Here is a 21,332-nt window from a genome sequence, read left to right as displayed (position 1 = left end):
CCCCCCCCCCCCCAAAAAAAAAAAAAAACACACAATGTGGACAGGTCACAGGCATGCTCATCAAACATCCAGGTGAAGACAGACACGGACAAGCGGGTACAACGGCAGGGAGAAATGTACCGCATGTATGATACAAGTCGTCAGGGCGCCACCAGTTCAGGCCCACCATGATTGTGATGACATTAACCTTTTAACCTGCCACTATATGTGACAAAAATGTCTATTTGGAGGATAATGTCTTCACCATGCAATAATACAGGGAGCTAATCTATGAGACTTTATTCATTACTTAAAGCGGAAATCCACTGGTTTGCATTTACAATGTATCTAATAGGTCACGTAATATGTACTCTATTTTGACAATGTGATGTTAAATCCTCTCTCATTTAATAGTGTTTTGAGAAGATTTTTATCACCAATTACAAATTTTCAGGGGCGCTGCCATTTTCGCGACTCACATGACCTACGTGCGCGGATGTGACGTGTACCATGCCGCAACAAAGGCTCAATTACTTGGGACACCATTTATGCCCAGCGCTGATTTCACGGATTTATCCTCATCTGATGAAGCAATAGCAGTGTCAGTTGAGCGGCACAGCCGTGACCAGAACAGCCGTGACCAGATCGGCTGCTCGGTTGATCGGGAAGACAGAGGAAATGAATGGAAATAAATGGTGTCCCTTGTAATCGACCCTTCGTTGCGGTACGTAACACATCACATCCACGCACGTAGGTCATGTGACTCGCGAAAATGGCAGCGCCCCTGAAAATTCGTAATTGTCGTTAAAATTTTTCTCAAAACACTATTAAATGAGAGAGAATTTAACATCACATTGTCAAAATAGAGTACATATTACATGACCTATTGGATAAACTGGTCATGCAAACTAGTGGATTTCCCCTTTAAATTTTCACGACCAATAATTGTGCATAGTCACTATTCATTATATGTAACATTTGTCTTTGGAGCAGTACATGTTTTGTACCCTGATGTTCACCTCTTTGGGGAGTGTTTTAAAAGCTATAAAAGAAAAAGCAAAAGCAGACCTCCAGTTACTGTAGTCGGTCAGCTGTGTGTTCTTGTGTTATAAATCGTGGTGTTAAATGCTATCCAGGGATTTGATACAAATATAGTCTGTTAGGTCAGCAATGCCTCTGATTGTTGTGGTTCAGGTCCAAACTCAAAGCAGAGCCCGAAGGGAGGGCGGGCCAAACAGGAAATGAGCATGTTGTGTTGCGTGCGATTGAGTATGTGTGTGTGCGTGCGCGTGGGCGTGCGTGTGTTTATGTATAATGCTTCCTCAGCACTCTGATATCTCAACTTCAATAAAGGAGCCTAAGGCACTTTTGGCTTCCTGGCACGAATATATTGAGACGCAGTGTATTGTATTTCATGGATAGTTTTAATAGTGTTGTATCAATTTACAATACTGTAAAAAAAAAAAATGTTTTTTAAAGTAGCAAATACTTAGTGTGTCCTCACTTTACTTGTATAGCATGTATTCCCAATTAGTCAGTAGCTGTGTCATCCGGTTAAGAGAAGCGGAAAATAAACGCCTCCCTTTCTCAAACAGAGAACTCAATGGGGGAAGTAAGTGTAATGACATAATTTCATGGATACTATTCACACACAAAAATGAACATTTTAACCATGAAGCCCCTTTCAATTGCTAACCAAAACAGCAACTCCTACTCAGGACCATCCACTGCCTTGTGGATGTACGTGTAGACTTAATGCATTTTAAATAGAATAGAACTTAACTTTGCCATTGACATTATCACAGTGTTAAAAAAAAAAAAAAAAACATTTTCCACATCAAAAGTACGTCTCGATCGACTTGTTGTGGAGTGGCTGGTGTGACCTTTCAAAAAGTAGTATACGCCAACACCTCACTGTGTTTTTACGCAGTGATCTTCACGCTGCCACTTTCAAATGTTAAAGGTGTGAGCGATGTTCAACGTCTTTTAGCCGGGAGGATGCCGGAGGTGCACCGTCAGAGCACAAATGCGCCATTTGCGTACACATCAGTCTGGAAAAGGCAAAGAAATAAGTACTGGACAAGCACAAACACACAATATGAGGCGGCCTAGGTAAGGTCATACCCACTTTGACGGCACTGTGCTGTTGTCAGCCCCGCAGTCATGTTTTTTAACCAAGTGTTTTTTTTCCAGCTTGCCAACATACATACAGTACGCTGAGAATCAGCCACATAGACACTGCGGCATATGCTGGCAAGCCTCTGTCAATGCACTTTAACAGCGCCCGAGGGAAAGTAAAGGTCAAAGACGCGCACGCACTGTGCACACACACCTTGTGGCTATCACACACACACACACACACACCAAGATATTTTAGTATAGGAGCACTTTTAGCATTAGCACCATTGGAGCGTATTATGGACTTTCCGCACGTACACACACTTATAAACAAACCGTAATGAGGCATGCACAAGCTTGAGCGCGCCACAGAAAGGAAATGGCTCGGCATAATGAGTGAGCATTTCCTTTTGAACCGAAATGTTTTGAAAACTTAAGTTGTTGATGTATATGAAATTAAATAAGGGCAACGTTCTTCTCTCAGAGAGCTTTCAGGTGGTGGTGAGAGGAAATGGTTTTCTCCATGCCAGAAACATTGACCAGGTCCTCTGCAGCTTCAAACTGAATGACACGCACACTGTTGGTAAGTTGTGGCGTCAGACGCACTCAAAGTCAAGATGACCACTTGGCATGAATGCAAGAAGACGTAAATGAAAAGAACATTTTTCAACTGAATGGCTCCAATGAAATACCAAGGCCGCCATCTTTTCTTCTGGAACATTATGTGAAAAGGTCATAGGAGAGACTCCCAAAACAACAACCTAATCTAATGAGATTTGGTGGTAATAACCACCGCGCTTAACTGTATTTTCCATGTTGGATTTAAAATCCAAATTCAATTTACGGACACATTGTGATCCTGCATAGATACACCAAAGTTTGTTCAAATTGTATTGATATACTGTAAAGTGGATCCCTGCATATATATATATACATATATATTCTATCTGTGCAGCTATCAACTATTTCTATGTTTCTTTTGTTTATGATATCCCTTGTTCAAGGTTGGCATATTTTTGGTGACAGTTATCTTACTAAAAAAAAATGTAAAAACTGGTTCATAAATGAAAAACTACAAGACGTTGTACACTACAACAATCAGAGAATATAACTCCACGGAATACAAACCCAGTCGGGCTCTGAGATCGACTTGACTCAGGTCATATAGTGGAGTGCAGAGTCCAAAGCAAACACGGTGAAGCAAACACAGTGAAGCTTTATACAGTAGGCTACAAGCAAGTGGGAAAATATTCCTTGTGTAAACAATGTGATTACATATTTATGCAGATGAGAGACCAGCCGGAATAGAGGATACATTCCTTCTTTGTCCTGCTCCAGTTATTGAAGAGACAGGGAGGTGAGTTGCACATCATTTGGGATTTTTCCTTTCAGACTTATTTTTTTTTAATATGTATATATATATGCAATATAATGCGAGACCCAACTTAGCTCTCTGTATCTTTGGCACTTGCTTGCGTGACGCCACACCACTTGTCCTTGAAAACATCTTGGCCAAAGTCACCGAGCGCGTGCGATCAATCAGAGTTTGTCACAGCTAACGAAGGCAGACACCGATCACAGGAGGAGAGCCCAGGAACACAACTTAATGAGCGCCTCCTGGTTTAGACCTTCAGAGACCCCCACCCCTCCCATTTGTGTATGTGTGTAAATATGAGTCTGCCTGCATATCTGTGTGGTAACCCAATCTGAGGCTGACACTTTAAGGAGGGAGAAAGAGTGTGAGGAGAGGTGGCCGGCGAGTGTAAAGTTTCCTCCAAGCGTTTGCAGTCCTGCCCTCGGCGATGGCGGGTGAAAGTATTCTGGTGGGGAAGACAGAGCTCGGCTTTGGGCTGAGCTCCAAGTGGACCGAGGCCCGGCAGCATTCCCGGGTCCTGCCACCCCGGAGTCCTGCGCATAATTATACACTGCTGCCCTGCGACTTCAGACACCTCCCAGACAAGATCTGTCTTGGTGCTGTCACTCAGATTTCTTGAGTGAGTTTGAGCGCCTCTGCAAAGTAGTTTGTTCGCAGGGAAACATTCCTCACGCATTAACACTGGAAATGGGAATTTGATACGTCACTGTAGGGGATTAAGACTCCTACATTATCCATTATATATCATTTACTGCAATACCATATCCTAACAAGTGACACGTGGAAATTGAAAGAAGTCATTTAGGATCGGCTCAGTTCCTCGACGCTTATCCTGTTCAGGGTCGGGCAAAGCTGGAGCCCATCCCAGCAGAGACAGACGACCATTCATACTTCCATTCGCACCTTCACAGAGTGGAAGCTGGTGCCACCCAATCTTGAAAGTTGTCCAGATGAATCGCTGCATCAGTGGCTAATCATTCACACAAAAAATAATGTCAATGAATAAACTGATCAAGACAAATGTCTCTCTCACACACACTGTAGGACATTGGCGTGTTATGCCTTTTAAATTGTTACTGGTGTGAGTGCCAACTGTCCTTGTAGCTCACACTCCAGTCTCTCTACCAGCCGTGCGCAGCAGCTGCCGTCTGTCATTCTTTAGCAGATGTTACGTTCCACAAATTTTAGCTTCTTAAATCGCACGGTCACTGGCGTTTTTCACTTCCTGGTCGGTCATACTCAGGATTCATTTACAGCAAGATTTCTGATGTGCTGATGGAACAATGTTTGTACGGTGAGAGTGAAAGCACAACTTCCTTGCACATAGATGTAAGGAAGCATAATTTGGGGATCCAAGTAATATTTGCCCGTTTAAACCGATTTGTTATTGAACTGAGGTTGCACTAAGAGTTTATAAGAATATCACATACAGTGAAGAAAATGAGTATTTGAACACCGTCCTATATTGCAAGTTCTCCCACTTGGAAATCATGGAGGGGTCTGAAATTTTTATCGTAGGTGCGTGTCCACTGTGAGAGAGATAATCTAAAAAGAAACATCCAGAAATCACAATGTATGATTTTTACCTTTTTTTGTGTGTGTGATACAGCTGCAAATAAGTATTTGAACAACTGAGAAAACTAATGTTAATATTTGGTACAGTTGCCGTTATTTGCAATTACAGAGGTCAAACGTTTCCTGTAGTTGTTCACAAGGTTTGCACACACTGCAGGAGGGATTTTGGCCCACTCCACCACACAGATCTCCTCTAGATCAGACAGGTTTCTGGGCTGTTGCTGAGAAACACGGAGTTTCAGCTCTCTCCAAAGATTTTCTATTAGATCTGGAGACTGGCTAGGCCATGTCCGAACCTTGATATGGTTCTTATGGAGCCACTCTTTGGTTTTCTTGGCTGTGTGCTTCGGGTCATTGTCATGTTGAAAGACCCAATGCTCAATGCTCTGACTGTGGCAAAGAGGTTGTTCCCCAAAATCTCACAATACATGGCCACGGTCATCCTCTCCTTAATACAGTGCAGTCGTCCTGTGCCATGTGGAAAAAAACACCCTCATGCTTCACAGTAGGGATGGTGTTCTTGGGATGGAACTCATTCGTCTTCCTCCAAACACGGTTAATGGAATTATGACCAAAAAGTTGCATTTTGGTCTCATCTGACCACAAAACTTTCTCCCATGACTCCGCTGTATCATCCAAATGGTCATTTGCAAACTTAAGACGGGCCTTGACATGCTGGTTTAAGCAGGGGAACCTTCCGTGCCATGCATGATTTCAAAACATGATTCCTTAGTGCATAACCAACAGTCACCTTGGAAATGGTGCTCCCAGCTCTTTTCAGGTGATTGAACAAGTCCTGTCGTGTAGTCCTGGGCTAATTTCTCACCTTTCTAAGGATCATTGAGACCCCACGAGGTGATATGTTGCATGGGGCTCCACTCTGATTGAGATTGACCGTCACGTTTAGCTTCTTCTATTTTCTAATGATTTCTCTGACAGTGCATCGTTTTTTCAGCAAGCTGCTTGGCAATTTCTCCGTAGCCCTTTCCAGCCGTCTGGAGTTGTACAATTTTGTCTCTGGTATGTTTGGACAGCTCTTTGGTCTTGGCCATGTTACAAGTTTGAGTCTTACTAATTCTATGGGGTGGACAGGTGTCTTTTTGGAGCTAACAACTTCACACAGGTGCATCTGATTTAGGATAATACATGGAGTGGAGGTGGACTTTTAAATCCGGACTAACAGGTCTTTGAGGGTCAGAATTTTAGGTGTTCAGGTGTTATTTGCAGCTGTATCACACAAATAAATCGTTATAAAAAAATCATACATTGTGATTTCTGGATTTTTCTTTTTGGATTATCTCTCACTGTGGACATGCACATACGATGAAAATTTCAGACCCCTCCATGATTTCTAAGTGGGAGAATTTGCAATATAGCTGGGTGTTCAAATACTTCTTTTCTTGACTCTATGTATGTTAATCTGCAAAAATACGGCAAAAGCGGAAACACGAATCCACTTCCGCTGTTGTCGTAACAGTTTTTGTTTTGGGGTTTCTTGAAGAACACATGAGAATGTGGTGCATCATCACACTCCGCCTGAAGTGAATATTTCCACTTAGCTGAAGCCCATTAATACACAGTCACCGCTGTTTGACACCCTCGCGTTCTACTAAAGAGGTAGTCAGCTGTAAATGGCTGAAGGGCCCAGAAAGGAGCCCTGCAGACGCCCGACGGCCTATGGACGAATACTCATAGTGCTCTCACATCATTACGTTATCATTACTGCAGTCAGATTCACTTCACCTACAGGAAGTGAAGGAATGAGTCATTCCCCACTGCTACAGCTTTATTTGCTTCCACTCTTTTGCGAAGATCTTTAGGCTGCCAACCGGACCTCAAAGCCCCTCAATCTCCTCCTCTTCTATCCGAGCCTTGTCTCTTAGAATGAAGTCATTGACGCCGTCTTCACACAAATCTGTGTTGACTGCAATCCTTCCGGATGCGACGACACAAACACACACAGCAACACGGGGCGAAGACACATAGGGTATAGTGGGGAGATGATGATTGATAGAGATTGATTGCAGCATGTCCCCTGACCATTTGATGGGGATGGGGGGTGGGGGTTTAGGAGTGGCACCTGCACTCCCGATTTCCTCCTCCCAAGTTGGTGACAGCACCAGTCAAGTTACGGTTTTACAGAGGGCAAACATAGTGTTGGTGGCTGAAGAAGTCGATGGGGGTTTTCTTTTGGGGTCTCAGAAGGGAGTGATAGTGCTGAAGGGATTTCAAACAGAAAAGGTCCTCTTCATCCCATCCCCCACACGCTCTCTATCCACACCCCACCTTGCAGTGACCTCCCCCCCGCCCGTCACCGCCCTCTCCTTAAATGTGGACCCGAAAGCTCAATACCCCCCTTGTCTCTGTCCCCCCCCCCAAAGCATAAGCAAGGCACAAGAAGCCTTTCTCCGCTCTTTTCCCGAAACCAAGAAGTACAATCTGCAGCTGGCTCCTTCACGACTTGTCAGTTTGGCTGCTAGCATCTTTTGTTTTGCTCTCCAACAAACAAATCTGCCCATTCAGACATTGGAAAAGAGAAAATTGGGTTTTCTGTGTTCTGCGTTTTCTCTCTCAACGTTGAATTCAATTGTTTGTATTATACGGCAACTGTTCATTGATTTTTCAAGGCAGACACGTTGTGTAGGTTTTTTTGATTTATGTGTTGTATTACTATTCATGTATTTATTAATTTACTTCATTACTACTACATTAATGTTGCTTATCATTCATGTATGAAGGTTGTAATGGCAATATATTATGTATAGTAGTAACTGCATCCTAAAGCGTAACCATGTGTAATTACAATATAATGTAGATCAAAACTGGATTCAATTGCTCAAATCGGGTGAAGACCTTTTTTTTTAAATAATTTAATATGACAATATACCAATTTTTTTTCCCTAATTTAGATTCATAAAGATATCCTAAAATGCAAGTTGGCAATCTCAGACTTTGCAAATCTAATGGTCATCATTTTTCAATGCAAAGACATAATTTTGGGGCGGCACTGTGACTCAATTTGGTAAAGCTTTGGCCTAACAGTTCTGAGGACCCGCTTTCAATCCCAGGCCACCTGTTTGGAGTTTGCATGTCCTCCCTTTTGCCTGCATGGGTTTTCTCCGGGCACTCCGGTTTCCTCCCACATCCCAAAAACACGCAACATTAATTGTACACTCTGAATTGCCCCTAGGTGTGATTGTGAGTGTGGCCGTTTGTCTCTATGTGCCCTGTGATTGGCTGGCAACCAGTTCGGGGTGTACCTCACCTCCTGCCCGGATAGGCCCCAGCCGTCCCGTGACCCTTGTGAGGATAAGCGGCAAAGAAAATGGATGGATGGACATATTTTGGATGCATCTATTGGACATTCAGCCCATTCTCAAAGATGAACATCATTCATATGTGAATTCTTACCAAAATCTATCCAAGCATCTGCAAGTTGCCCAAAAAAAAACAATAAATTAACTCATGAGCCCAAAAATATCTCATAGCTGCCGATTGTTCAAATTTCAGGTTTGTGGTTTGTGTGCAGAGGAGATTAAGTCTCTAAGGGAGAGAACTCCCTTGACCTCACTGTGGATTTCGGGAAAGTGTCCGTGTCAGCGTTTTAGCGGGTGCAAGTATGGACTGAGCACTTGGTAGAATCCGCGGGCCGCCTCAGGCAATCTTGGGTGTGTTGTGTCTGTGTTTTGCAGGGTGATCTACCTGCAAGTGAGCATGAATGAGGGAATCTCCTACATCACCAGCTCGGTGCACATCACGACTACTGAGTGTGTGAGTACATTGCGCACGCACCTTTGACCTATTATTTAATCAACTTCACTTTTCCTTTCAAAACTTCTTTTGGATGTCCTCGAGTCCTCTTCCTTCTCTTCTTTCTGACGTCTCCTCTGTTGCGTGTGTCATCAGAGGAGGCTGTGAGTACTAGAATGCACAGCGCCACAAGTTTGGCTCCATCTTGACTTTCTCTCGGTCTAATTGCACCGCTGTCGTTCTGTGCGTGTCGTTTGGACAGTTCGACGGCACCATCGTGCTGATTTCGCTGCTGGTGGTGTTCTTGCTGTTGGCCCTGCTGCTCGTGTGGTGGTTTTGGCCTCTCTGCTGCACTGTGGTAAGTTCAGACATCAGCATTTTAGCTTCAATTGCAAACAGCTCTTTTTGGCCCATTCTGCTAATACGATTTTTATTTGTTTAACCTTCAGGTCATCAAAGAACCTCCCCCACCGCCTCCCCCAGAACCTGTAAGTGTACAACTAACTCTATAACTAGATTAAACCTTGGCCCAGACTAGTTAAAGGTCAAGTGTCATCCCTATAAACATTCTAAAATAGATATTGTAATAAAAAATACATACGTATACCATTATTCACTTCAATGTCCAAACAAAAAAATAAACATGAGCGGAGAGGGCGTCATCCATGCGCAAAGTTGCGAAAGTCTCCTTCGACATCCAAGTGGTCGCCATGCTGGCTGCATCTCCTGCCCGTGACGTCACGCGGACATTCGCCATTGAAAACACGAGGTGGACTTTACTATGGGAGACGAACACGCCCCTTCTGACACGGAAGCTCTTTTCGAAGGAGAAAACATCTCACAACCGGGTGAAGTTACCGGGGCAATATTACGCGATTGTTTCGAGCCATATTTATATGGTATGCAATCACGGCCAAACCGCCTACCCTTCCGATCCACTTCCGCGGCGGAGATGAGCCATCGCGGCCCGGCGCCGCGACGAGCCACTGAGACCGACAAGGCCGAGCCAGCCACCAGCATTGTCGGCTGGGGTGGCTCATTTTCGGTGATAGGATTCGTGCAGATAGGAACTAAAACGGTATCAACATGTCTAACCGAACACATACAAAAAGTGGACATTCCCGGCAAAGTGCTGTGCACTTACTTATTCAGGACCATATCCAAACCAGGAAACACAAAGGTAAGTTGGACGTAAATTTCTCAAATATTATATAATTGTCAACTGTGAATACAATTAGGCCTATCTGTAGCACTGGCACTGTAGATCAAACATTTTATCGCTCACTTTCATATTTCATGATCTCTCTCTCTCATATATACCGTATATATAAAGAAATTGCTTGTGTACTTATTTCTAAAGCATAACTTGTAAGTGTAGTAGCCTATTTGATGTAAATTTCACTCAGTCTACATTTTTATGTCTGAAGTTTGGCAAAATTATTTGGGTTGTTTTGGAGTCATATTTTAAGTTTTCAAAATATTATGATTGCTGTGTATTTACACTGTTAGAAGTAAACAGAGGTCACCATTTAACAGTGTGTTTTACAAAAGGGGGGTGCACCCCCTTTTAAAACTCCCCAAGGCAGAGATTTTCAGTGTTTTCCCAAATTGGTCATTCTCATCCCTCTAAGTGTATCAATTTCAGCATTCAATATCTGGCGCAGTGGACAAATGGTAATGAAATCCGCCTCACAGTTCAGAGGACCTGGGTTCTACTGTAGTTTATTTAATTGGAGATTGTGAACTGGGAATCCTACAAGTAAGTTTTCCTCTCAAAGGAATCGGACGATGAAGACGGGATGCCCAAAAAGAGGTGGCCTACGGTTGACGCTTCTTACTACGGAGGACGAGGAGTGGGAGGCATTAAACGCATGGAGGTATACACGCACACGTTTGGACATATTTCGCACTTGTTAGGTGTAATGGCTGTAACTTGTGGATGATGTTTTTCGTGCAGGTGCGCTGGGGAGAGAAGGGCTCCACTGAGGAAGGCGCCAAGTTGGACAAACCCAAAAATGCAGTCGTCAAGATGCCAGAGCAGGAATTTGAGCCTTACGAGCCCAAGCCCCGCAAACCCAACCGCCGGCCCACCCAGCGGAGGAGGTGGTACACCCCCATTCAGGTTCGTCTGCAAATGACACGTGAACTATATTTCGGCTCGTTGAGTATTTTAATGAATTGTTTGCGCGTGCCTCCCCCCCACCTCCCAGGGGAAGCTAGACGCTCTGTGGGCTCTCTTGAGAAGAGGCTATGACCAAGTCTCTCTAATGAGGCCTCAGCCTGGAGACCAGGTGAGTGCTGGCTTTCATTCCTTCTTCATTTAGCATGTGACAAAAACGAAATGTGAGGCATTATGACTGATGTACGACTACAATTATGGCCACCGTTGCCGCAGCGACATCACCGCGTGTCACACAACTAGCTAGAGCAAAGCGGTGCTTGTTTTCTAACCTTGGACCCTCATAATGCAGCCCTATAGCCCCCGAGGACATGTTTATATCATCGCGCCGGTTGCCATGGCGTAACATCTGCGGCTGTCAATGGTGTCATTGTCAGTCAACATTGCAAAATGTATCAGTTAGTCCCCAGTGTCACTTCTTCTTCGGCATGTAACAGTATGCGTCTATAGTCTACAAAAAGAAGTCATCGTCGAGAGATTCATCCCCAGTTTGTCACTTTTCTATTCCGTCTCCTGAGCTGCACAATTCATCTTTGTGAGGAGAAGTTTCTAGAGGGTTTTCACAGTCACTTCACAGAGATGCCCCCACAATGAGCACAACTGCCTTCATGCTCCATTAACTGAGAAAAATGAAACTACTCTTCACATATCAACAAAAGGAGGAGAAGGGGAGGTGGTGGTGGTGGTGGTGGGGGGTGCACTTCTGCGGCAAATGAGAGCAGGATTCTGCTGAAAGGCGTAGCGGACATAGAAGATTGGAATGACTTTGCTTCAAAGAGCTGCTGTCAGTCAAGCGTCGAGTGGTGACAAATATGGCGGAAAAAAAATCATTAAAAGACGTGAGTGTGACTTTGTTTGCATGCATTAAATTGAAGTACCAAAACTACATTAAACTATAACCCTTTTTGATGATATGCAAATATATGCATTTTTCAAAAGGTAAAAAATGATGCTTCTTTGGACACAGAGTGTTAACCAAAAAACTAACCAAAAAAATCTGTTTTGACCAAACATATTACATGGATGACCAATGTTTGGCACAAAGACAACAAAGGGTCACTCGCTATCACCAGAAAGTTGTCTGGCCAAAGGTTTTTTACTTTTTGCAAGAAAAAGCAGAACTGAAAAGGCTGTTCGTGACCCAGAATATAAAACAATTGAGTTGTCGTTGTTGTTTGGAAAAACATTGGCGTTTGTAAACCGAGGTTCCACTTTCACACAAATTATAACATACTGGTAACATTGTTTACATAATATTATTCCAAAAATAAGTTTACAAACAAACTTCCTCTTGAGCTGAAGTCGAATAAACACCCCAGTGAGCAGCAGTCCTGGCTTGAATGGCATGCTGTTTGTGGCCCCCCTTTGACATTTCCCCCCGCACTCCACTAACACACACAAACTCAAAAAAATGACTGATCCATATTTGATTCTTAAAATATATTGGATTATAAGGGTTTTCCTCCCATATCCCAAAAACATGAAACATTAATTGGACACTCTAAATTGCCCCTAGGTGTGATTGTGAGTGCGGCTCTTTGTCTCGATCTGCCCTGCGATTGGCTGGCAACCAGTTCAGGGTGTACCCTGCCTCCTGCCCGTTGACAGCTGGGATAGGCTCCGTGACCCTCATGAGGATAAGTGGCAAGGAAAATGGATGGATGAATGAACAAATACGATTATGAAACCAGCAAAGAACAATTACTGCAGAATTAAGGACCATTTAAAAACAAATCTTGCATTGCACAAATGAAAAAAAAGTGAAGGGAAAGTTTTTTCAACCATTCTGTCTTTGTTTTCTATCATGTTAAGGATTAAGTTATTGAATTATTTCCAAAACGTTGCCTTGTGGCCTTGCTTGATGCAGGATTATCTTTCAGGTCCTTGATTGATCTGTCCTCCCCAACTGTGCGGCTGACGCTTATGATGATGAGACCAATTAAAGGTCCCTGGGACTCCACAAGGGGGTGCAAATTCCCCATAAAAACGCCCAACACTAGAAAACCATTTCATGGCACAGATTTTTTTTTTTACCAATTTTCCAAGTAATTCCACCCTGTGCAGTCGTACATAACACACACGTCAGACTACTATTACGTGCCTTTTATTAAAAGGCGGCATAAAGCGCTGTAAAACTGTATCTATTATTGAGCGTCTATTCAGGGGAGCGCGTGTCCCGCTTTCTCCCCGAATTACTTTTACCTCGGTGCATCTGCAAACGGCTATCAGCGTGCTGCCACTTTCTGCCACACACGGTTGTCTTTGCATTTTACGTCTGCGTTGCAATGCGTGTGTCTGTGCGTGCGTGTGCGCGCTTGTCACTGTAAGTTGTGTGTCAGCACTGGCGAGTGAGCGTCACACAAACAGATGGGCAGTTTAAAGGCCACGGGCCGTATTGTGACACAAGAGATTCCCTTCTTTTGTCCCGCAGCTGATGGCACGGATGCTCAGTCACACAGCACGGCAAAGACCACGGGGTCCACCGCCCGTGCTGCCATCTTGCCTCCCTCAGTCAACCAATCACTTTGCTTCAATGCCTCACTTCGCCCTAATTTCATCCAACACATGTTATCACTCACCTCTTGTGGCGTTTAAGGCTGGACTTTTCATGTCTGCCACACGTCCAAAGCATCCACCATCCATCCATCCATCGCTTATCCTATTCAGGGTAAAGATGGAGTCCCTCCCAGCTGATTTTGGACTGCTCGCTAGACAATGACAAAACCCGTCCAATTGACGGATTAAATGATAGTTGGCAAACATCATCAAATCAGTCTTTTATGATTTCATATTGCATGTCTGTTATGTTTGGTACCCATGGAATGAATGAATTTGGATGAATTTGCACACGACTGAAAGAAATGTTGTTGAAGTTTTGATTATTATCTGTATTTCATAAACTCATAACGATACAGATCATTCTTTAGCATTCCACGTATTTCCACGCACTCAGCGACTCGTACAAAACAATTCTCAGCAGTGAAATGCAAACGTGTTGAACTTAAATAGAACTGAACTGTACTGAGGTAGTGATTGAAACACGCGGCCGGCAGACATGTTTAGGTCGCCGAGTGGTTTTCAGCACCCTAATATTTGATATTGTTAATGTTCAAGCTTTAATCACGTACGAATCATTTTGATCGCTTCTACATGTAGCGACGTCGCCACACTTTTTGAAGGAACAAGAGGCGCTGCTTCGATTAGGGAGGATTTAAGTCAGCTGTGAACACGCCCAGACCGGCGCAGACGTTCCACTTTTAAATTCACTGGGGCGACGCCCAAAATTAGTCCAGCCCACCTCCTCTCAGTGTTATGTCAAGCGCAACGTTGGATTTGCAAATTTCTGTTACGAAGAGAAAGCCAGGATGTAAACATGAACGAGGGCATAGAGAGGGGTGCCGATATTTTTTAGCTCCACTGTAAATGTGGTTGGAGGCAAGTATAGTGCAGTGCGGAACGTCTTGTTCACGTGAGCGCTTGGCCGTATTGTCGTGCGGAGCTGTCAGGTCGGATGCGCGTCTCGGATGTCATGTTGGTCTTTACTGTAACGGCCACCAATGTGTACGCACAGCATATTGACTGGATCGCGTTGGCGTGTCTGTCAATGTGTGTGTGAAGGACAAAGTCTTGCGGCCTGGAAAGAGACCGTGTGGCGAGGAATGCTGGAGGTGCTCCTTGGGTTTTGCTTTTCCTGAAATAACACGTTGAGATCTGGAAGTAGACAGTGGATATACAAAGCAAGGACAAACATTTGTGACCCAATAGGGAAGCACGCTGTGATGTGCTGTTGAGTTCAAATTCTACAATTTTTGAATTTTAATTGGCCGCATAGGTGGCTTTTAATTTTGTAAAAATGCTTGCTAAAAATAAAGAAATAAATAATGAATAATAAAAGAAAAATAACAAAATGCCAAATAAAAATGACATATGAAAATAATCCCAACCACGATACATACTATTTCCATCCATCCATTTTCTTTTGCCGCTTATCCTCACGAAGGTCGGGGGGAGTGCTGGAGCCTATCCCAGCTGTCAGGAGGGGGGGTACACCCTGAACTGGTTGCCAGCCAATCGCAGGGCACACAGAGACAAACAGCCGCACTCACAATCTCACCTTGGGATAATTTTAGAGTGTCCAATTAATGTTGCATGTTTTTGGGACGTGGGAGGAAACCGGAGTGCCCGGAGAAAACCCACACAGGGACAGGGAGAACATGCAAACTCCACACAGGCGGGGCCGGGATCGAACCCGGGTCCTCAGAACTGTGAGGCCAACCAGCTGAGGCCCCAGCTGAGCCACCGTGCCACCCCCAAACACTAATTATATATTATATAAATTATAATTTCAAAGGCCTAACAGGATTAAATTTGTATTTTTAAACACAATGATGTCTGTAGAAATGTTTATCACGTATTATGTACTGCGACCATTTGAGTGTGGAACATTTGGAGCTGGTTAGTTCCTCTTCTTCTTCTTCTTCTTTTCCTTTCGGCTTGTCCCGTTAGGGGTCGCCACAGCGTGTCATCTTTTGCCATCTTAGCCTATCTCCTGCATCTTCCTCTCTAACCCCAACTGCCCTCATGTCTTCCCTCACCACATCCATAAACCTTCTCTTTGGTCTTCCTCTCGCTCTTTTGCCTGGGAGCGCCATCCTCAGCATCCTTCTACCAATATACTCACTCTCTCGCCTCTGAACATGTCCAAACCATCGAAGTCTGCTCTCTCGAATCTTGTCTCCAAAACATCCAGCTTTGGCCGTCCCTCGAATGAGCTCATTTCTAATCCTATCCAACCTGGTCACTCCGAGCGAGAACCTCAACATCTTCATTTCTGCCACCTCCAGTTCTGCTTCTTGTTGTTTCTTCAGTGCCACCGTCTCTAATCCGTACATCATGGCCGGCCTCACCACTGTTTTGTAAACTTTGCCCTTCATCCTAGCAGACACTCTTCTGTCACATAACACACCAGACACCTTTCGCCAGCTGTTCCAACCTGCTTGGACCCGTTTCTTCACTTCCTGACCACACTCTCCATTGCTCTGTATTGTTGACCCCAAGTATTTGAAGTCGTCCACCCTCGCTATCTCTTCTCCCTGTAGCCTCACTCTTCCCCCTCTACTTTTCTCATTCACGCACATATATTCTGTTTTACTTCGGCTAATCTTCATTCCTCTCCTTTCCAGTGCATGTCTCCATCTTTCCAATTGTTCCTCTGCATGCTCCCTGCTTTCACTGCATATGACAATATCATCTGCGAACATCATGGTCCAAGGGGATTCCAGTCTAACCTCATCTGTCAGCCTATCCATTACCACTGCAAACAGGAAGGGGCTCAGAGCTGATCCCTGATGCAGTCCCACCTCCACCTTAAATTCCTCTGTCACACCTAAGGCACACCTCACCATTGTTCTGCTACCATCATACATGTCCTGTACTATTTTAACATACTTCTCTGCCACACCAGACTTACGCATGCAGTACCACAGTTAGTTCCTGTGAGGTTTATTTGGTGAATGTTGGAAAATTTGGTGAACCGTGACGCCAACGCTTTACAAGCTGAGTCACCGTGTCGGAGAAGAAAGGCAAAGAATAAAAATGAAGCTCAAGATGCGTTTTAAAAATGGACAGCAAATTGGCTAAGGTGCGCAGTGGGGTCATTCCAACCTCCAGCAACCAAGAAATCTGTTCCTTTTGAATTTCTATTGAGATTTTGATACCCCAAGACGCAGCCTGGCTAGTCAGCTGACAAATAAAAGAATGTTAAAATAAATGTCTGCCAGCGCAGGGAGGCCAGAGGTTACTGTATGTGCTCCCTCTTGCGTGTTCCAGACAGAGACTACTGTCGTGGATTACTGTTTCACAATATTCCAAATTTTCAATCATCCCTCTAACAAGTGTCACTTCTGGACAGACTATCCATTCATCAACGTTCACTTTGACTTAAAATGTTGCCAGGTTAGGAATAATGGGAATAATTTTCTTTTTAACACAAATTTACTTTTTCACAGCGCTCATTTTACAGCCTCGCTGTCTGTTTTATTCATGAGCGAGAGGGTCCATTCAGGCCATATGTTGTGGTGGAGGCATGCTCTCACACACACACACACACACACACACACACACTCATATTCATGAGGTTGTCTTCTCATTGTGTCCATATGCTCTCGCTGGTGTTGTGCTGCTGCTCCCAAACTGGCCCCGTTCTCCGCAGGCCGGTGACAAGACCCCGGCAGTCTCCCCCCTGACAGCCCTCCTATCCCTGAGCGGGCTGACCCCAATCAATTACCAGCCACGCCCCCACATACATGCACTCGCACAATGGCACCCCTTGAGCCACAAAGCTACTGCCATCTAAATGGCCCCTGTGTGACTTTAGGGCCTCTATGTTTAATAAGGTGTTATAATCAGACCACCAAGGACACAGGGAGCCCCCCCCCCCTCCCTCCCCACTCTCCATCCAACTTTGCAAGCGGCCATCAATGAGAACAATAAGAGAAGCGACCCACTCTTTTCTGCCTTGTAAATCATGATTAGCGCCCTCTGTTAACTATTGTGGGCATATTTAGAAATGCCCCTTTCTGTTCCAAACACACATACAAGACATAAAGCACTTTCTGTTTGGTGTCACGGCGCAAAGAGGAGGGACGCCATGAGTTGCGTGTGCCGAATTTTGCGAGCGTCCCTGCTATAGCGGTGCAGGTGTAAAGCGGAGACAAGGCGCGCCTCTGTGCGCCCTCGAACACTCTCGCCTCTGTCGGCGAAAGCTGGACACGTGACTCGCTTAGGCCCACTTTTAGTCCGTTCATTCTCTTAAAAACAAATGTTGCTCTTTTTCCCCTCTGGGATTGACTTTATTAAGTCATTTTGTCATTATTAAGATCCATCAACGTCCGCGTAAATAATAGAAATGCGGTGGTTTGCTTTGACTTACAAGTACGGACTACAGATATGAGCGCTGGATGCTAGCAGTGAATTAAACTGAATCAAAAGTGGAAGCGCATTGATAGAGTGAAATACTCCAAGTTGAAGCTTACTGTCAATCATTAACATTAAAAAACCTACACATGGTTTATTTAAAAAAACCTTCAGTCTGCTGTCTTAATGCTAAAGCTAATTAGTATCTGCGTTGCGATCTTTTAACCCTTTAAGCGATAGATTGAACAGAAGGGCGGCAATATATCTGTACTCACATACACATATTCTTTATCCTCTGTGAAGAACAACTAATATTTTGACTGTACTGATGAGCTGTGAAGAGCTGTAACATCTCAGTGAACAGTATAGCTGTCTGGATATCTTGTACTGCCCCCAAGTGGGCAAGGCAGGCACACCAGGAAGTGCAACACAATGGCCATTCAATTGATGCCCTGTGACAGTTTCCTCTTTAATACTATGATGTCAATTCTGCTTATTTTTATAATACATACTGTAGTTTTATGGAGTGCCGTTTGACAGTTTTGTTGTTTGCTGTTTAACCAACACCAGGTCTCAAATCTTGTCCCCAACATTCCTTTGACAGCTTGTTGGTGTTACCCATGGCGGTATGGAGATTGGCAGGTAGTTTTGGATCCCTAGAACAGCTTCACTTTAAAGCCCAAGTGTCATCCCTATAAACATTCTAAAATAGATATTGTAATGAAAAATAAAAAGTTGCGGAAGTGTCATTTGACATCCAAGTGGTCACCATATCGGCTGCATCTACTGCCTGTGATGTCACCCCAGACATTTGCCATTGAAAACACGCTGTGGCCCTTAACTATGGGATACAAACACTCTTTTCGAAGAAGAGAACATCTCACTACTGAGTGAAGCAACTGGGGGAATATCTTATATTTTCGTTTCTAGCCATATTTAGATGATATGGCCGGCTTGGCCTTGTCGACAAGGCCGGTGGCGATCCACAAGGCCTGCGGAGGCTGTTCTTCAGCGGCTGCTGCACGGAAGCCTTCCGATGCGCACATTGACACATTTAGCACCCCTGATTTACGGATTACAACCCCTGCCCCCAAACTATTGTTTTATTTTTAGCAGCTCTATATGCACCTACCTGTCATTTGGAACCCAAAAAGATCTCGTCCTTTGCAATTGTGCAATCCATTTTTCACGACGAACTTGGTCTTTTTGAAAAGTATGAATAGTAAATCCATCCTCCAGAGTGTTCGAACAATATCCAGCAATAAGTCGAGCCGGCATTTTGGCTAAAACGAAGGAACAACGAGCTACCTTCCAGCAGGTAAAACTAGTATAAACAGACGAGCCAGCCCGACTGCGCTACTGCTATTAACGTCACTTCCTACTTCTTCTCGAAAACAAATCCTTTGACAGGATTTTCATGGCGGGAGTTACAAAAAGCCATATATGTCAAAATCATGTTTAGTGGTGAAAAAAGGCATGGGTCCATACCGGGTGCTGTTTTTTTTCCATTAATAACATACTAAAAGTCATGCATTTCATCACATTGGACCTTTAAAATACACATAACAATATGAGATCAGAGGACCAGCCAAACTGTGGGAGTTCTATGGGACCAAAAGCCTTTATCGTGTTTTCAACTAATATTCCATCAATCACCACTAAACATTGACCATAATTTTTTTTTGCAAATGAGAAAGGCAAAACATTCAGCACAAATTATTTATTCCGCATTGGACGGATGGATGGACAAATACAGTCGATGAAGTGAAAAGTGTTGTTTTCTTTGTGGTGTGTTTCCAGGGTCGCTGCATACGTTTCCAAAGGGTAAAAGGAGACTCGGCCACCTACGCCCGTGCCGCCCCCCGTGAAGCCCCCCCTCCTCCCTCCTCGCCCCTTCCCACTGCTCCCCTCCCCCCCGTGCCCAACGAGCAGCGACCCCTGGTCTCCAATTCGGTCCCCCGCACCAAGCCCCCGACCAGAGGGCCCCGTAACACGCCTCCATCACGCACGCCCCCCCCTGTGACACGACAGCCACCCGGGCCGCCCCCGTCCCGTGCACCCCCAGGACCCCCGCCTTCCAGACCCCCACCCAGGCTGTGATGATGATGATGATGATGCACGTAGTCCACCTCTTGCAAGCCTGTGGGCTTTGTTGCTGGACAGCAAAAAAAAAAAAAAAAAAAAAAACATACCATATTTATCCTCACATGCAAATCAGCCACATGCGGACTAATCGAAAGAAAAAAGCTTGTAGAAGTGTAAGGATCTATGTTAGATTCTAGATCAGGGCTGGCGAACCTATATGACCTTTGCCTGAGAGGCGGGGTCACCATTGACACCTATGATTTAAAATCAATGAAGCTAACATGCATGTTTTTGGAACGCGGGATAGAACAACTGCGAGGTGCTAACCACTAGTCCACCGTGCTGCTCAATTCTTATAATATACTGTATAAGATTCAAGAATAATATTGTGGCATGACAATATGGCCTCTCAAAGCAAAAAGGTTCCCCACCCCTCTTCTGGAGTGTGTAGAATGTTCAGTAGACTTTGCTTTGGTTTTATTACAGGAGATTTTTATTTTTTAAAATACAGCATAGGAATGGGCGAGTGCTGATACCAGATACCAGGTTTATTTTTAGGTAGCCGGTACTCGTGAAGGCTGCCGATACCAGCCATCTTTACTTGCAGCACAAAAATCTGACAATTAATTCACTTCACCGGTAGGTGGCGCCACACTGCGGCTGTTTGACACATGGGGAATCGTGTACATCGGAAAGAAAGGAATATATTTGTTCACACTAATCTGTCATTGTGTTAATTTCAATTTACGTTGGCAAAGTAAAGTGCTGTCGGTACTAGGTATCAGTGAGTGGTGGAATGAATACTTGTATCGGTCTGGAAAGGGGTATCAGACATACAGAAAATAATTGAGCATCGTAGTGAAAAGAATGAGATTTTTTTTTTTTTTTTCAATGTAGACTACCTTCTTAGTTGCTGCAAATTAGGTCCGAGGTCCCTTTTACATTTCACAGCGTGCTAAAATTTTTGTTGCAACTGCAGGGCAGTTTCTACAGATTTTATTTATTTTATTAACCTTGGCTGAGTTCGACACTAGGGCGTTTCTTTTTCGGGGAGTGTCAAGGTTTTGTTTTTGTTTTTTTTTTTTTTTATTAATAATTTTACAAGCAAGCTCTTCCGACTGATCTTCATTTGTGGTCATTTTAAAAGTTTAGTACCAAAGATTGTTGTACTTGTACTTTTCTCTTCACTACATTTACTGACTGAAATGATCACCTGTATTATTTCTGCATTAACAACTTCAATAAACTAATTTGTTTTTTTTTTTATGAGTCACCGCTTCCATTTAATAAAAGTGATCTATTTCTGCAATATTCAGATGTTCTTGCAGAAATATGCTTAGAAGACGATTTATGGCA

General features: G+C 44.0%; 2 protein-coding genes across 3 annotated transcripts in view; one reads left to right on the top strand and one right to left on the bottom strand.

Moving 5' to 3' along the window:
* Positions 1 to 19,649, bottom strand: part of znf488 (zinc finger protein 488) — a 41,846-nt gene extending 22,197 nt beyond the window's left edge. Inside the window, exons 1-2 of one of the 2 annotated variants that reach the window (XM_061836161.1) lie at positions 18,167 to 19,649; positions 13,556 to 13,684 (exon numbers count right to left, since the gene is read on the bottom strand). The gene's annotated coding sequence lies outside the window, so the exon portion shown is untranslated. The remainder of the gene's footprint in view (positions 1 to 13,555; positions 13,685 to 18,166) is intronic. The other variant, XM_061836163.1, reaches the window with a different exon arrangement.
* The window catches only part of antxr1d (ANTXR cell adhesion molecule 1d), a 36,360-nt gene extending 15,126 nt beyond the window's left edge, over positions 1 to 21,234 (top strand). The window contains exons 10-18 of the mRNA XM_061836160.1: positions 2,582 to 2,680; positions 3,385 to 3,454; positions 8,740 to 8,818; positions 9,060 to 9,155; positions 9,247 to 9,285; positions 10,576 to 10,674; positions 10,755 to 10,919; positions 11,008 to 11,088; positions 19,692 to 21,234. Coding sequence (XP_061692144.1) covers positions 2,582 to 2,680; positions 3,385 to 3,454; positions 8,740 to 8,818; positions 9,060 to 9,155; positions 9,247 to 9,285; positions 10,576 to 10,674; positions 10,755 to 10,919; positions 11,008 to 11,088; positions 19,692 to 19,991 — 1,028 coding nt within the window. The 3' untranslated portion in view covers positions 19,992 to 21,234. The remainder of the gene's footprint in view (positions 1 to 2,581; positions 2,681 to 3,384; positions 3,455 to 8,739; positions 8,819 to 9,059; positions 9,156 to 9,246; positions 9,286 to 10,575; positions 10,675 to 10,754; positions 10,920 to 11,007; positions 11,089 to 19,691) is intronic.
* Positions 21,235 to 21,332: the final 98 nt, after the last annotated feature.

Source organism: Syngnathoides biaculeatus, chromosome 12 (assembly GCF_019802595.1).
Source record: "Syngnathoides biaculeatus isolate LvHL_M chromosome 12, ASM1980259v1, whole genome shotgun sequence".
Lineage (NCBI taxonomy): Eukaryota > Metazoa > Chordata > Actinopteri > Syngnathiformes > Syngnathidae > Syngnathoides > Syngnathoides biaculeatus.
Note: the sequence above shows the minus strand (reverse complement) of the source record. Positions and strands in the feature narration are given on the sequence as shown.